Below are 17,621 nucleotides of genomic sequence, written 5' to 3' on the forward strand. Positions count from 1 at the left end.
CTGGTTTGTTCCAAAAGTGATAACCATAGCTCTCTGGTTCTGATGATTAATGAGAGCTTCCAAGTTTGATTGAAGGAGCTACGTTCATGGACAAAAGTCTCATTTATATATCAGTTTATTAAGCCAAAATATGTTAATCCGAACTGGCACATATTGTAAAAAGGTATCATTTACAATACACAAGCAGAACATACTGTAAACAAACGGTCTGTCCTTCAGTAAGCAGCAGATCTCAGGCTCCCCAGACCCTCAGAGGAACCCCCAGTTTCAGCTAATCACTTCTTTTTCTAGCTCTCTGTCTTCTTTCTTCCAAATTCAGGCTTCAAGCTCTTTTTCTTAATCAGAAACACACGCACTACAGAATACACGGACCCACCCACTGGCACCATTGGGAATTTTGCTCCCAGTGCAAAAAGCAGTTTTGAGAGGATTTGAATCATGCACTCCCAGTCCTGGTTGCTCCTCCTACACACACACAACACACACACACACACACACAGAGAGAGAGAGAGAGAGAGAGGGAGAGAGAGAGAGAGAGAGAGAGAGATTGGTTTAAAAACCCAGCTATGTTAAATGCAATAACGTGTATAACATGATATGTAGTTTGGCACTAAGTATTTCCATGTAGAGGGGCAAAGTGCAGGTTGGTAAATAGGTCAGGTTAAGTACTTCTACAGTACTTGCAAATATGACTTAGCATAAACCTCATCATTTAATCTAGGCATGTATTGGGAGATCTTTGCATTTAATTTATTATATGCAGATTTCATGGAAGAAACAGGGAAATTTGCAATTTATTTGGTTTTGGTGTAGCTGAGTTTTAGATTAACTGCTTGCAAACTTCTCACAAGATTAACGGGATTTATTTTCTGCCAGCCAGGCATTGCAAGATATACCAGCTTCCTTCCTTGTCATTATAGTGTTGATCAGCCATTTTTATGATTAGAAATTGTCTGCATTAAGCTGATCGTGTGCAAGAAAACTAGTTTTATTTCCTTGTTTCGTTTAACATGTACTCCAGTTAAAAAGAGACTATATAGTTTGTTGAGGGGAAATAATTGAAAAGAGATCTTGCCTGCATGTAAACTCCTAAATTTATGTAGATAGGAAAGGAATGAATAGCTTTAATAATAAGATATCATTGGGGTAGAAGTATATTACATAGTATTACTGGCCTTCTGAATGTTGAGGGATGGAGGAATTTAATATGGAAGAAGATGCATTTACATTTCAGGTGAAAATCTTGCAGTGTTTCCCATGCAGGCTGTTAAGCTTTTCGTAGAAGTGAGGGGCTCCTGCACAAAGACATGTAATTTACTGGTAGACAAAAACTATCATCAGAAAATCCAATTAAAGACATCAGGTGTTTTATTGGCACTTTGAGATGCTGGTAGGCTTGTGCAGAAAGATGGGTTTTTTAAAAATTCCACACATTTTAAATGGCTAGGGCTGATGATAATAAAACATCAGTGTTTAACTTAACAGGGGCATCTCGAAGATGGCATCATCCCCACCTCTATTCTGTAAGCTGCAGCGTATAGAAAATAAGGACTTCAGCTCCAGATGTTTTTCAGTATAAAAACAAGTACTTGAATTATGCAGCCATGCCTCTCTTCGCTGCTCCCCCCACCCCCATCCAAACTTCTACCCTAGCAGGGAGTGGCTGCAGGCAGTCTAGTGGCGATGCTGAAAGAAGTACCAAGCCTGCTACTGGATTCTCTGGTGCAGCCACCATTTTTATTTCACCACAGGGCTGTGCCCATGACATGCATGTTACTGGCAATTATAAACAGTAGCTGTCCCAGCAAGATTTGCTGTTTGGCATTCCCATCACTAGCAACAAAAAAATAAAACAGAAATGGTAGGCCTTGCCAGCGCTCCCCGACTTTCACATTTACGGAAAATGATTTACCTAAGTATGTTGTGTGCTGGCAGCGGATCTGGTAAAGACAGAGGCAGATCCAGGCAATCTGTGGTTGTGTGTCTCTATCACATGGTGTTATTGGTTATCTTTTCTGTAATTGTTTTTATTTTCACTTTCCAATACACAAAAAGCAATAAGAACAACAATAAAGAGAAAGAGAGAATGTCAAAGCAAAAAAAGGAATGTCTAGTCACATACATACAGTGGTACCTCGGGTTACACAGACGCTTCAGTTTACAGACGCTTCAGGTTACAGACTCTGCTAACCCAGAAATAGTACCTCGGGTTAAGAACTTTACCTCAGGATGAGAACAGAAATCGCGTGTTGGCGGTGCAGCGGTAGCGGGAGGCCCCATTAGCTAAAGTGGTACCTCAGGTTAAGAAAAATTTCAGGTTAAGAATGCAACTCTGGAACGAATTAAGTTCTTAACCCGAGGTACTGCATTTCCAAGCAACTAGGCAATAGCTGTTGCTATCCACTCTTTTCAAAAATAAAATTTGGGTAAGGATGTGTTAGCAGTGTACATTGTAGTCTTGGAAGGGGAAGTTCACAGGAAAGACTAGCTGACTAGCAGAGAACCCGTTGCAAACTAGATTTTGCTTCGGAGGGCATTGTGGACTCAAGTCCAAAACAATGGGTGCACCTTTCTGGGTGCTTCCACATGGCAGTTCATTGTGCACTCAGTGCTGCTCATGCATGCCAAGGTTTTCTTTGTTTGTTTGGTGTTTTGCAGCATCTATATGGCATCGTCCCCATCAAAATGCTTTCTCGTGTTGTTTTCTCATTTAATCCATACTTAGTCTTCCCCCACCAGGTTGCTGTTGTTACTGGTAAGGTTTTCCACAGAAATGGTGCATCTGGATTAAACGGGAAAATAACACAGGGCAGCGTTTTGATGAGGATGACATCATCACCACGCAAAACTTGCATGCCTGAGCAGCGCTAAGTCCACAGTAACACCCTCAGTCTCAAAGCAATCTGTTCAGAGAGTCAGAAAAAGGGGAATATATCACTTAGAGTCCTATGTGAGAGTTAGGATTTGTCTGCTCTGACAGCTTACCCACTGTGCATTGCTCTTCCTCTTCTAACCTTTTTCTATTTGTGGTTGTTGCCGTTAAACAAAAACTGGCTAGTCTAGCAATTTAAATTAATTTGTGAGCTCGGCAGCTCTTTATATTATTTATAGTGGTATGTACTTAAAGATATGCTTTCAGGGCCAGCAGACATAAAATCTGACATTCCAGCTGTATTTTAACCCAAAGGCACAAATTATGCTGTCTCCGTGCTCTGCTATTTTTTTTTCCATTGGTGATGAAAAACCCTGATTTCTTCAAAGTTCTGTATGTTTAAATTTTTCGTTCGCTTTCAGAAACAGAGCACATCAGGAGTTGCACAAGTCAGACTACCGGTAATTTTATTCCAGCATGGACAAAAACAGAATAACCCTTTAGCTATTGAACTAACACCTGCATTTTTTTTCCCCTTGAGGACACTCTTCTTAGTTGAGTCATCTTATTGTATGAATAGGAGTGTAATGACCTTGGTGCTTGCATTTAATATATTGCCAAATTGATACATATATGTTCTTCAGAAACTCAAGAGGGAATGAGCACAATGATATAAGATACTTTGCACATCTCTACCACCACCACCACAACTCACCCCCCACCACATGCCGGGTGTTGATTTTTTAAATATACATTACCAGGTATGGGCTGAGCGACTCTGGATCATCTCCAGCTGTTCTGCTTCAACCCACTGGGAAGTTTGATCCAAGAGTTGATGGCCAGAAGGCAGCATCCTTCACGAGACTGCACTACCAAAACAGAAGCAACCTTTTGGTGCAGATATGAGGCTGATGCCCAGAAACTCTTGTTTAACTACTATGGGGAATCACTCTCCTACTAAGAGATTACTTGGCTATCTTGCCCTCAAAGTTGCACTGTTTATCGGCTTGGCTTGCCCCTCAACATTGAAGCACCATAGACACACAAACCTCCATTAAGGGAGATATTATAGGACTTCCATCAGAGCTAGACTCTGAAGCCACCAATGCATGTCCTCAGTGCCAGCCAGAGCTCCATGAAGGACAGGGACCAGCAGAAGGTAGAGCTCTGACCATTTAGCTTCTCTCTACAACTGTTCATCAAAGGGTGTAGTCTCCACCTTGAATCTCCTCCCCAATCTTCTGGACCATGCGTATGCAAACTAAGGCCCAGGGGCCGGATCCAGCCCAATCACCTTCTAAATCCAGCCTGCAGACGGTCCAGGAATCAGCGTATTTTTACATGAATAGAATGTGTGCTTTTATCTAAAATGCATCTCTGGGTTATTTGTGGGGCATAGGAATTTGTTCATTTCCCCCCCCAAAAAAATATAGTCCGGCCCCCCCACAAGGCTGAGGGACAGTGGACCAGCCCACTGCTGAAAAAGTTTGCTGACCCCTGGGAAAATATGTTTATTGAAGGACAGAGGCTGCAGAAGAAGGAATAATTGAAAAGGGTTTCCCTTTCCATTCTGCTGGTGGATGACCATTGTCAACTGACACCCATTGGATTCCACTCAGTGAGAAACAGTTCAGAATCAGAATATTTATGAATCCGAGCTCTTAGAACAGGCATCCCCAACCTTCGGCCCTCCAGATGTTTTGGACTACAGTTTGCATCATCCCTGACCACTGGTCCTGTTAGCTAGGGATCAAGGGAGTTCTAGGCCAAAACATCTGGAGGGCCACAGTTTGGGGGTGCCTGTCTTAGAACATGGTGACATGCCCTTGATGGCCCATCAGCTGCTTCTGACTACATTCAGCTTAACAAAAACCATGGTTTGCTATCATGGGATTGTGCCTTGTGCTTCTGCGCTTCCGAGAAGTTTTCCTTTACTGCTGTACTGCAGAACAACAGTTCATCATAACTGTAATGACAGTTAAAAAAAAAATTAGGGTTCTGGAGAATCACGTTTTAGCTATGCACTACTTTCTGCTGTCTTTGTAAACAAGTAATTGGGTGCAGTTTATAGACAGCAGCATTTTATCCACCTGGCTGCATCTGGGAGTTTCACAATAAGACCATAATTAAACTATTTCAGTTTGTAGAAATGGCAGGTTAGATTCACAGTAGTCAAACATTGCCAGTTCCCAGTCTCATAATGATACTAGTACTGATGTCTGTGAAGTGCTGCAATTTTTCTCCTAGCCATGTAACACTCTCAGTGTTCCATGTGTATATTTTATTACGTGTGGATGCATGCATGATAATAAACCTAATTTACACTTAAAACTTCCAATTTCTTAAAGCAGAGGTGAAGATCAGAAAAATACCACTTGTGTAGCACAATCAAAAATATTACTCCATTGTGTTCTAACTCTTTGCAAGTTTCCCAGATAGATTTATCTGATGTACAAACATGGACTATCATAGCTAACCATTCGGATTTTCAGAATAAGCAGGGAGGTTGCGTCCCCCACCCTTATTCCCAGGGCCTTTTCCATCTCCATACAGATGTACTGAATACAAATGAAGGAAACACTAATCAGCCCTGCAAGCACTTGGCTTTTTCTATGATCATGAGGGCAGTAAACACATATGCTACTGTGTAGACCACACTGGGCTTTGCAGTCAATCCTTTGAAGAATAATTTTAATTTTTAAATAGTTGTTTTATTATTTAGAAACTGCCCTACTTTACCACCTGTACTCTGTCTGCCATGATATACTGGCTGACTCCTTTTCCAATGTTATTTTGGGGCGTTAGATTTCACACATGATTAACCTTGTTAAATATAGATAATGTGAACTGTTGAGGGGGAAATTAGTGACAGCTTTGACTTTTCAGCTTTCACTATCAGGACTTGGTCACTGATAGTGTTTCTAATTTCCGCACAATACCTGAAATGCATAAAAGTTTACTCTGATTAACAAAACATAAATTTAGCCAGGGTATGAACCCTGTTACTTTGGTAAAAACAAACACTTACGTGAATACTGCATATGGTGTAGTCGTGACCTTTACTGAAAGTAGATTGGTCTGTATAATCTATGTGCAATTAAATAGGGGGGCATCTCTACCCTTTCCCCTAAAAATAAATGTGTGAATGTGTATTAACCATATTCCACTGTAGTGATGTAGCTTGGTTAAGGAAAGAGTATTCAGAGACATGCAAACTTCTTGTCAGTTTTTCGCATTAGAAAAAATATACTCCTCACTGTATAGTAGACGTTGTTGCATTAAAAAGGTGTTATCTCTGTATAGATAAGGAAAAACCAGGCGTCACTGATTTATCTACTTGGCATTCGGGCTAGGCTAGTAAAAATTATATGATGATTAAAGTAAGTGCATTTGCATGAAGGACCACTCGAATGCAGCCTAGCAACACAGAAAGTGCAGGCTCTTGTTGGTATATTGTGGCATAGCACAAGTTGTCGCTCTCAAAAGGTTAAATCGCTAATGCAAGACAGATTAGGAAGGAATTTGCATCTTGTATAGCAAAAGGTTGCTGAGGAAAGAGCAGTTGTGCCTTTTGGGGGGGGACTGGGGGAGTAGCGGATGGGGGAAAGTATCTACTCTTAGCCTCCTTCTGCAGTGAGCCTTTGGAGAAATCCAAAATGTGTTAACGGCCTTCGTGGGCCGCATCCGGCCCATGGGCCGGAGGTTGCCAACCTCTGGTTTAGCAGATAAATCTGTCCATCAAGATCATTTGGCACTGCCCCATTCACAGGTTTATTTTAGAATCATGGAAATTGTCCAGTTTCCTGCTCTGAAGCACCCGAAACTTCTCATGTTCCATACAGAAGTTACACAGCATCCTTATCAATTTGGTTGCACCTCAGTTGAAAAGTGAATCAATTCATTTTGCCAAAGATTATGGTGAAAATATACAAGAACACAGGGTTTCTATGTATGTAACTATCTGTTTCATTTACTCCTAGCTAAAATGTACCTGTTGGGCAAAAATGAATGTGAACCGGGGTAAATATGAATGCAGGAGTTTTGCTGCCATGGTTGGAACACTCATATGCTAGTAGAAAGGAGAGGACCTTACCCTAACCACTGATCTTATATTAAGGATATAGGCACCAAGATTGATTGCTTATACATATGATTTACAGGCCAACTTGAGCTCCAGCACTGCATTAAAAATGTATATTTTATCATTTTATTGGCATAAGATTAAGCATTGGTTTTAGAATTATAATTTATTAATGGTGGTCCTTCAGACACTTGGCTCAAACAAAAGTTTTGTCATTCTTAATCCATTATTTCAGCATGCTCCTGGATGATATATTTAGAACACTTTAATTTTGAGTTTCCATTGATTGCACCTGAAAGCAGATAATGATTGTAGGATTGTTCGTTTTTGTGGCTTTGTTCTCCATCTGTGATTCACATCCTTTCAAAACATATCTGTTGAAAGCATCATTGGTTTACAACAGTCTTCTTTATCTATACTAGTCATGTTACAATGTAGTGCTTTCTACCTGTATCTGATTTTATTTGCTCTTAAAAGTCAACATTAAAAAGGCAAGAGATGTTTTGTTTTGTTTTATAATTAACTAAAGCAAATAACTTTGAAAAACGTAAGTTTTAAGCAGGTGAAATAGTCACATTGTTGGATTTCCATCTTAGATATTTCAGTAGTTGTAATCCAGTGAAGCCACAGCCAGTCTAGAAATGGGATTGTGGGAAGGTCTGTAGCAGGGGTGGGAAACCTATGATCCTCCAGATGTTGATGGACTCCAACTCCCATCAGCCCCAGCTAGCATGGGGGTGGTGGGAATTGTTTTCCAGCAACATTTTGCTAAGTAATAAAGGTTCCCCACACTTAGTCTATTCCCTACTAATACCAATATCCCCATCAAATGGCTGGTGATTTTACAAACCTTCTGATAAGTGATCTAGATCAGAGGTAGCCAACCATATGTTTGGGACTACAACTCCCATCAACCCCAGCCAGCATGGCATACCGTAGAGAATGATGGGAGTTGTAGTCTTTTTAAAAACACCCACCCACCCTGAAAGACTGCCCCTGATCTAGATTGTTCCACAACAATCTAGTACACATTTTCTGCAAAGACTCTTATTCCTGTATTTGCTGGATTATAATCAACAATAATGACTCATCTGGCATTCATGCTAGCAACAGGAGATACATCAGCTTTCTAAATAACAGGTAGAATAACTCTAGTTGCCATGGGCAATGGTAACAGCTGCTCTAAATGAACTTTGATGTCTCTTCCCTGTGCCCCCATTCTCGCTATTAAATACAGTTTTATAAATTATTGTTTTTGACTATGATCACTTATATAAATGTGTTTTGACAGCTACCTCCTTCTTAAACATAGAGAACCAACACTTCCTAATGTCTATGTGCCAAAATATACCTGTGAGGTATATTCAATTTGAAACATACCATAGTTTGGAATTTGTCAAGGATAATTGTGCTTATGTTATTTCTGAATTTCTGGCACTTAAAAAAAGAAACTTCCATAATATTCTGAGAGTATTTGAAAGGGTTAGGAGGTGCTTTATTTTGTTTGGATTCTTACAAACCAAATCTGTATGCCACACTGTGTGAGTGAGATGTTAACAATATTTTTTCCCCTTCTTATGTTTGTGACAAGGAAGGAAAGTGCCCTGTTGTTTAGCTGAATAAGGCAAGGTTGTTATTAGCATGCCAAAGGTAATCTCAGTACCTCTGGGAGGCTTTAATCAAAGTCTTGTGTCCTGATTGAGATGCAGTGTTCAAAAGTGGGGGAACTTATTAACGAAATAAAAATCTAGGAGTGTTTTCCATGCAAACATTCATCAGCATATCTTATGTAATTACATAACCGATAAATCAACATAGTGTGTAAGTGCTTTAGTCATGGTGTAAATCTCTTAATGACTGAAACATCTTTTGCTCATGAATAATTCAAATCTGTATGGTTCATTTTCCATACTCATGCTTTTTTACTTGCATGTGATAAACTAATCTGTCTCTGTCTGGGGAGATGCGCTTGATTATCGCTTTCTGATCTCTCTCTCTCATATTTAGTTTTGCTTCCTTGACCGCACTCCATTACTTGACTTCTGCTTTCTCTAATGTGGTGGCAGTGCTTGCTCACCTGGTCTACTTGATTTGGGTTCCTGGTGCACCATTATAATAGGACTTATCTGAATAGTCAGTCCTAACTCAAAGACAGTCCAAATGTAAGAAATGAAGGGAGAGCTAGTGTGGTGTAGTGGTTAAGAGCGGTAGACTCGTAATCTGGTGAACCGGGTTCGCTTATCTGCTCCTCCACATGCAGCTGCTGGGTGACCTTGGGCTAGTCACACTTCTTTGAAGTCTCTCAGCCCCACTCACCTCAGAGTGTTTGTTGTGGGGGAGGAAGGGAAAGGAGAATGTTAGCCGCTTTGAGACTCCATCGGGTAGTGATAAAGCGGGATATCAAATCCAAACTCTTCTTCTTCTGTGTGGCAGAATATCCATGTTCCTGTTTGCTTTCCCATTCCTGCAATTAGGCCTGTACAGAGCTTGTCAGACGCCTGAGGCAGGACCCTTGTTAGAATAAAGTTACCGTATAAACTCAAACAAAAAAGCAGCCGGTTCCTGGTGGGGGGCCCCTACCTGCTTAGCCCTCCAAGGCCCAGGACAAGTGTACTCTGCTGCCCCCTGCCTCTGCACGGACCTGCCTACAATGAAAACTCAGCAGAATGGGCCTTGACTGCACCCAGAGGTCAAAGGCAGGCGGCAACATTTTGGACTACAGTACAGGCCTTCCGGGATTCAGTTTGCTCCTTCCTTAGTTGAGTGCACCCAGATCGCCATTTGCTCCTATTCTTTTCTCTCTCCTCGGGTCTTTTAAATATACTTACCTTGTATTGTGCCTTCTTACATTGCTGTTTTTTTTCCTCGTTGGCTTGCTCTGCCTCTATTCTGCTAGTCCCCAAGCCCCTTCTCCAGCATTTCCCCCTCGGTTTCTGGAGTTATTAAAGATTCCGAGTGTGGACTCTCACCCTCCTCCCTCCACTTGAAATCTGAAGAGTTGCTTTGTTCGGCTTTCTTGCAAGTCTCTTCTATGCAAACTTGGTGATAGATTTAGGTTCATGGGTCCCAAACAAGGACATGGCTGTTGTGATATTATGACATGACGAGCTGCGAACGCTGCAGCAAGGTCACAAGACTCAAGAGTCATGTTTCCTCTCTGTGGGAATTACACTGGGCATACCAGCTCCCACACATGTGATGTCATTGTATTTTACTATTGTACTCCTTACTTTCTGTTTTGCATCGGAGATGAAGGTCGCTTTTACAGACAGCTCTGAATTATGAGCTGCTACGCAGAGGCATACTCTGCTCTAAATCTACAATAAAGTAGATCTTAGCCAAATGGCTGGTGTGTGTTGTTTTCAAGCTGGGAACAACCGCATATTACATTGTGCCCCTGGACTCCAGAAGCTTCATCCGCCTTGGGGTCAGTCTCTCAACTTGCCCCGCGGGAAGTTTTCATAACATTGGTAGCAGAGGATGGTTTCCGAACATCGGACCTTTGATGACTTCTGCCTGATGTTTATCTGCCGGCAAAGAAAGCAGCCTCAAACTGCGTGCTTCATTCCGGGGGAGTTTTTTCGTGCTGAAGACGGCCGTTTCCCACTGTGAGAAGACGCGTTAATTGACTGTGAGTAGTACCGGACTGATTTACGAGGCAATAAACCTCAAAAGGCTAGGTTTGTTTGCTTAAATTGCTTTCTGAAGTCAGAGAGTAAAAAAGCCTGCTTTTTCGCCACTATGGCAAAGGATAGCAAGCAGAGCAGCAGCTCCCTTTGTCCACTTCTCACTGATGAAAATTATCAGACATGGCGTATTAAAATGGAAGCTGTGCTTACCAGGCAGAATTTGCTTGATGTGGTCACTAATGCCCCTCCACCTTTCCCAGGCCCTCGATGGCTGAACAGGGACAATCAGGCGAAGGCGACCATTGTTTTGCATCTTGACCAATCCCAGTTAATTCACATCAGGGATTTGCATCACGCAAATGATTATTGGGTTGTTTTGCAAAATGAACATTTGAGGATTGCGGCAGGGAGTTCCATGCTGCATTTCCAACGTCTCACCAACCTAAGGCTAAAGGAGGGAGACAATTTGCGTTCGCATCTTAACCATATGAAAGAATTAAGAAGTGAACTCGCACAACGCAACGTGCAATTAAACGAAGATGTGTTTTGTTTCATGGTTTTGAATAGCCTCCATGCCGGTTATAGTGCTATTGCATCACAGCTAGGTGCCCTGGATGCTCAAAACTTAACCGTTGCCAGAGTCTTCTCAACTTTGCTAAATGAGCAAGATCGTTGTGCTGCTCAAAATGAGGCTAATGGCAGGGGGAGTGAAGCGTCCTCAACCCCACCTAGTGGTCCAACTGAGCATGTGCAAGCTCTTAAAGTCATACGCTGCACAAACTGTGGAATGAGAGGACACAGTTTCCAGACCTGCAGAAAGCCCAAGAAAGGATCTACCCAACAAGCCAGTGGATCTACAGGCAAGGCGCAAGCCAAAGTCTCCAAAGGGCGCACAGTTGCATTGCTTACACAAGGCGTGCAGGAGCAGGATGACATTGACATTGACCTGGCTTTTGTTATTGATTCAGCTGCCAGCCACCACATGACCGCTAACAAGCGTTTGTTTAAGACTTTTAAGAAGCTGGAATCCACCGTGTCGCAGGTGAGTGGAACACACCTGAAATCAACTGGAGTTGGAACTGTTTATCTTCAGAGTCTCCAGCTGTCTATCAGCAACGTGCTATATGTCCCAGAAATTGCCTACAACCTGCTAAGTGTACCGCAGCTTACCGAGAAGGACTGCGAGCTCAGGCTGCGCAAAGGACTGTGCACAATTTTTAAAGATGGACAGGTGATCCTTACAGCTCAGAAGAACAAAGATGGACTGTTTTTACTGTCTTTTGAATCTACTGACTGTTGTTATGATGTTGTTGACTCTTATTTTGCAGGTGCTGCTAAGTCCAAGGAGACTACCAAACAGCCACGCAGAGAAAAGGTCACAAGATGTTTCCAGCAGGTCTCTGCTGATGTAATAGGACTTCTGCCAAAATCTAGAGGCGGAGCTACCTGTTATTTATTGCTGTGTGATCAATTCTCTAAATTCTCTTGGATTTACACTATGAAAAGTCCGCAGCAAGTCTTGGCCAAGTTCACTGAATTTTGTGCTAAGATAGATTTCATGCATGATGGCAAAATTGAATGTTTGTATACTAATCAATTACCAGTGTTTGATTCACAGGAGTTCCAAGAGTTCCTAAGTCAACATTGCATTCGGCGCAAAGTTGCTGTCAGCCAATCATCGTGGAACAATGATTTGTGTGTTAAAATTAACACAATACTACGTGAGGGTATGCAGGCGCAATTGCTAAGTGCAAAGCTGTCTGAACAGAATTGGGCTGAAAGCCTATCTGCCTTTACTTATGCTTGGGTCAGGAGTATTCCAAAAGGAATGGAATGCTCACCTTATGAGATACTGTTTAACAGAAAACCTTCTGTTAAGCATCTTAAGGTTTTTGGTTCTCAGATGTGGGTGGAATCACTTGAAGGTGCAACCATCCAAGGCATTTTTATGGGCTATGAGAAAGGTCAATACAGAATTCTATTGCCTTCCTCAAACACAGTAATTCTTACTCAGGAGGTAGAATCTACTGTAAAGCTGGAGACACAGGTTCTCCAAAGCTTTCCCATTGGTGTCAATACATATGAGGACACTGACACCAGCAGTAGCAGTGCAAGCTCAACCACGGCTAGTTCCGACACAGGTGAAACTGTCATTGAGAGAGGAGCTCATGATAGTTCCAGGCCATCAGATGAAGATGATGTGCTAGGATCTTTAGAGCCACTGTTTACAATTGGTAAAGTTTCTCCAAAAAGTACTGTTCAGGAGAAACTCAGCAAAGAAGATCTACATCTTGTGCGTAGATCTGAGAGAGTAACAAAGGGTCAGGTGCCCAAACGCTACTCCAATGAGTTTGCAATCTCAGCTGTTGCAAATGTAGCTGTAGTTTGCACTCAGGCTCATTTCACAGGTGTGAAAAAGCCACCACAACAGGTTGCAAAGTTCAACACTGTTTCTGCCAACACACACAGAGCAAATGCTCTGGTCCCCTGGAGAGTTGGTTATCAAAGGCTCAAACTGGTAGAACCAGTCTCAGAGAGTTCCAAGGGTGGAACAAAGACATCAGATTCATACTGTGTATATGATAACTGTTTGTTTACTTCTGTTAATAATGCCTTAACTTTCGCCGCTCTCACATTGTCTAATATCGGGGGAGGATGTTGTGATATTATGACATGACGAGCTGCGAACGCTGCAGCAAGGTCACAAGACTCAAGAGTCATGTTTCCTCTCTGTGGGAATTACACTGGGCATACCAGCTCCCACACATGTGATGTCATTGTATTTTACTATTGTACTCCTTACTTTCTGTTTTGCATCGGAGATGAAGGTCGCTTTTACAGACAGCTCTGAATTATGAGCTGCTACGCAGAGGCATACTCTGCTCTAAATCTACAATAAAGTAGATCTTAGCCAAATGGCTGGTGTGTGTTGTTTTCAAGCTGGGAACAACCGCATATTACATTGTGCCCCTGGACTCCAGAAGCCAGAGGGCACAGAAGCTTCGTCCGCCTTGGGGTCAGTCTCTCAACTTGCCCCGCGGGAAGTTTTCATAACAATGGCATGGGTAGGACTGCCATTTGTTGTCAGTAATGACATGAAACACTTTTGGGTAGAGCCAATGACCCTCAAAATCAAATTCCAAGCAAAGTTTAGGTCCCAAATAGATGTTACATGAAATATATGGTTACCTTAAATTACAGAACTACGTGATAAAGAGCAGCTGTAGGGAAAGGCAGGCAAGGATAACATTGGGGGGTGGGGGGAGAGATATAGCTGCACACCTGCTGGGACAAATAGCAGCCAGTGGGCACAATTTTGATCAGGAAACTGTCTCTGGCTAATTTAAGTAAGCGCTTTAAAGAGGCCGGGGAAGTGCAAATAGCATAATATGTAGGGTTCCCTTAAGTTGAATTGTTTGTTAACAGCTGCCTATCTAGGGATGCCAGACAGATGGCATTGTGACTGTCAGTTGTGCTAATTCAGCATCCTGTGCTTCTCAGATCCTGTGCTATTCTGTATACTTATTGCTGCTAGCCCAAACAGCACACCGGGGTGTAGCATGATCAGAACAAGTAGCACAGACCAAAACAGGCGATATGGCACGGATTGTGCTGATTGTTACCTCCTCAGGTGTAATGCTTCAAGACTAATTGCTCAGTAAGATGTAGTGAGGCTGGTATCTGAGTGCAGCATTACACAAGAAGACTGAGACTACTATAAATGCAAACCTCAGTGGAGCAAATATCATTCATGCTTCCCTGCCCTCATTCCTGGTGCTGAAGTCAACATTTTTTAAGACATCAAGTCCCAAAGTCAAATTCAGCCTGACAGAGAGTACCAAAATATTTTCCCGGCAACTTCGGGGGCGGGGGGAGGATGCATATAAACATTTTGTTTTGGAAACCCCGTTTTGATAGATTGATTAATCAATAACTTTAAAATGAAAGAAAGATGCCGTCTTAAGGATCACCTTTGCTTTTTACAGATTCGGTAGCAACAGCTTCTGGGCCACTGCTTGTCGAAGTGGCCAAAACTGCTGGTTCCGCTCTGGGAGTTGCACTATCTACCTCGATGTGCTGTAGCAAACAAGTGATCATCATAGACAAAATAAAATCTGCAAGTATTGCAGACAGGTGAGTGCTGCAGAAGAGTTCACCATGGTATGTAACCCACCTGGTTTCCATCTGACAATACACTAAAGCAGCAAAGTCTAGCACTCTTGAGAACCAATTTGGGCAGTTAGGGTTGAGTGGTTACAGTTTAAGGTTCATTACTGTTCAACAGAAATGGGTATCTCTTTAAAAGAAAGAAGGAAATGAAATGACCTAGTTTTGCACGTGTGGGGCAGTACAGCAGGTGATGTTAAGTTTCTATTGATTTAAGGCGTATCAGCAATCGGATACAGTATATAAGGAGGTCTGCGTACCTCTCTCAGTACCCTGGGTGGTGGGTCACTGGATGGGTCATGTTTCTGTAACGTTCTTGTAGTTAATGTACCGGTAACTTCTGTTATTTTTCTTTAATTAAAACAACTCCTAATTATACTTTGCAGTCTCCTCAGAATGCCTTTTGTTGCGCAGTTACTCAATTTAAATATGCCAACAGTTAGAAGTGTCCTGTATAGTTTGTGGATTACAGCAAAAATTGTAGGCAAGACAAAGAAACCCAGTAGCTTGGATCCAAAGGTGTCCTGTGTAAACGGAAAGACACTTCCACTCATGCATCCAGTTTATGCCCATTTCCTCCATGCCACTTCTCATGCCATCTTGCCTTTAGGGGCTGGAGTGAGGAAGCAGGGGCAGGAACACTTCACTGCATGAGTAGGGTTCTGCTTGCATCCCGGGAAGGCTGTGCCAGGCCTGGCAGCCTCCAGGAGACACTACAAAAAGGAATCATCATCATCTCAGACATTTTGCAATATTTTAAAAATCCACCCGGATGGTGATTTTACCTCTTAAAAAGAGGACATATCCAGGAAAATCCACACATATGGCAGCCCTATGTAACTCTCAAATAACTCATTAAATTATGAACTTTTTGGCGCTTATGTAAAGGAGGTAGCCTCCTTCAGCTAAGCAGCTCCCACTTATTCTCCTGCTTGTTTCAAGTCATGAGTGATGACTTGGCTATCTTCCTGCATTGGTTTTTGGCAGAACATTGCAACTATAACCTAATTAATAATGCAATCTAATCTTCCAATTATTTTAAAGATTTGCACTAATGGTTTGACGAGTTTTTTTTTACAGATAAATTTTCTCTCATTTAAAAAAGCAGAAGAAGAAAAGAAGCTGTTTATCCCTTTAAAAAGAAGTGAATGCTTGTACTCCAAGGAAAGAGCACAGTGCGCTACATTGAAGTTCTTCATTTTCTTCCATAGATGTGGCGCATTACATGTAGGAGATCATATTCTCTCCATTGATGGCACCAGCATGGAATACTGTACATTGGCAGAAGCGACACAGTTCTTGGCCAATACTTCTGACAATGTCAAACTAGAGATCCTTCCTCATCATCAGACAAGGCTGGCTCTTAAGGGACCAGAACACGGTACGAAGACTTGCAGTTCTACATTTAACGCCATCCTTTTCTCCTTGTTTCTTCCTGTGGCAGAACTCTTGAAAGTTGATGTTACGGAAATTTTAAGTGGGTTTGTTGTTGTTGTTTCTTTGGTCTTCTACTCTTAAAACCTCAATTTCAAGTGTGCTTATTAAGTTCTTTAGCCAAATTCTGATCAAGTTTACTCAGAACTACTCTTTGAATTTAATGCTTAAGATGGACTTGGTGAAATCTAAGTCAGATTTATTTAAAATCAAATGCATTTTAAGAGTCAGTTGGGAATCTGCCCTTAACCTCTGTGAGACAAGAGGAAAAAGAACCGTAGCTCAGTGGTAAGAGCATCTGCCTTCCATGCGAAAGGGCCCAGGTTTAATCCCTGGTATTTCTAGTTGGGCTGGAAAAGGCTCCCCAACTGAAACTCTTGGCAGCTATCAGATAGTGTGGATAATCCTAGGCCAGATAGACAGCTTGCTATATTCCTATGCTCCTACAATTCTAAAATCCATGTGTGTGTGTGTGTGTGTGTGTGTGATTTTGCTTTACCTTGAACTTCATAGTTGCCTACAAAGAAAAGGGATGTGCTTTGCAACATACAGAACCCATTGTTTACCTTCATCTATAAAGAGAATTGATTAATCAACAGTACAGTCGTACCTTGGTTTTCAAACTGCTTAGTTCTCAAACGTTTTGGCTCCCAAACGCCGCAAACCCGGAAGTGACTATTCTGGTTTGCGAACTATTTTTGGAAGGTGAACATCCGACAGGGCGTCTGCGGCTTCTGATTGGCTGCAGGAGCTTCCTGCAGCCAATCAGAAGCCGTGCTATGGTTTTCGAACGTTTTGGAAGTCGAACGGACTTCCGGAACGGATTCTGTTCTACTTCCAAGGTATATTCTGAGTGCAGAATGCCACCTGTTTTTTAAATTCAGCATCATGCTTTAAGAAGTCTTATTTTCATGCGATATACACCTGTTCAGGATTGGATTATTATGCACTTGGTTTACTGGAAGAAGCCAGAATTAAATTTGCTCAAGGAAAATTACATATTTTTCTAAATCAGTAGCAGAGACAGTGATGGGTTATCCATGCTGGACTATTAAGAATTAATGGCATATTTTATTGCCAAGGGCAGTGATAATGCATGTGTTAATACCTTAATAAAGAGAGAGCTTGAGGGCAGAACATAATACAGCTAACAAACCACTCTCAATAGGCACAGGCGTGCTCCTCAAAGAAGATAGTTCAACAGGAGAGAAAAAAAATGTTACATGTGATGGCATTCTTTGGTTCACGTATCTTCATGCTCCATTAAGGCTGCAGGCCAAGGCAGCCATGCTTTCATTGCACAAGGAAAAACATGCCTCACCCCATTTGGAACATTTGGCTGCCCCAGCACTTCAACAGTGTCATGTTGCACTGCAAGATGTATAAGGGCTCTCTTGCCATTCTTTCTATGTGTGCTCTGTAGAAACATCATGTTTCC

The 17,621-nt window shown here is 42.0% G+C and overlaps 1 protein-coding gene across 14 annotated transcripts in view; it reads left to right on the forward strand.

Annotated features, from left to right (window-relative positions):
* Positions 1 to 17,621, forward strand: part of GRIP1 (glutamate receptor interacting protein 1) — a 315,500-nt gene that overhangs the window by 265,352 nt on the left and 32,527 nt on the right. For all 14 annotated transcript variants that reach the window (XM_033162508.1, XM_033162512.1, XM_033162502.1 and 11 more), the window contains 2 exons: positions 14,569 to 14,716; positions 15,961 to 16,130. In XM_033162508.1, the coding sequence (XP_033018399.1) occupies positions 14,569 to 14,716; positions 15,961 to 16,130 (318 nt within the window). The remainder of the gene's footprint in view (positions 1 to 14,568; positions 14,717 to 15,960; positions 16,131 to 17,621) is intronic.

The sequence above is a fragment of the Lacerta agilis genome, chromosome 10, assembly GCF_009819535.1.
Source record: "Lacerta agilis isolate rLacAgi1 chromosome 10, rLacAgi1.pri, whole genome shotgun sequence".
NCBI classification, from domain to species: domain Eukaryota; kingdom Metazoa; phylum Chordata; class Lepidosauria; order Squamata; family Lacertidae; genus Lacerta; species Lacerta agilis.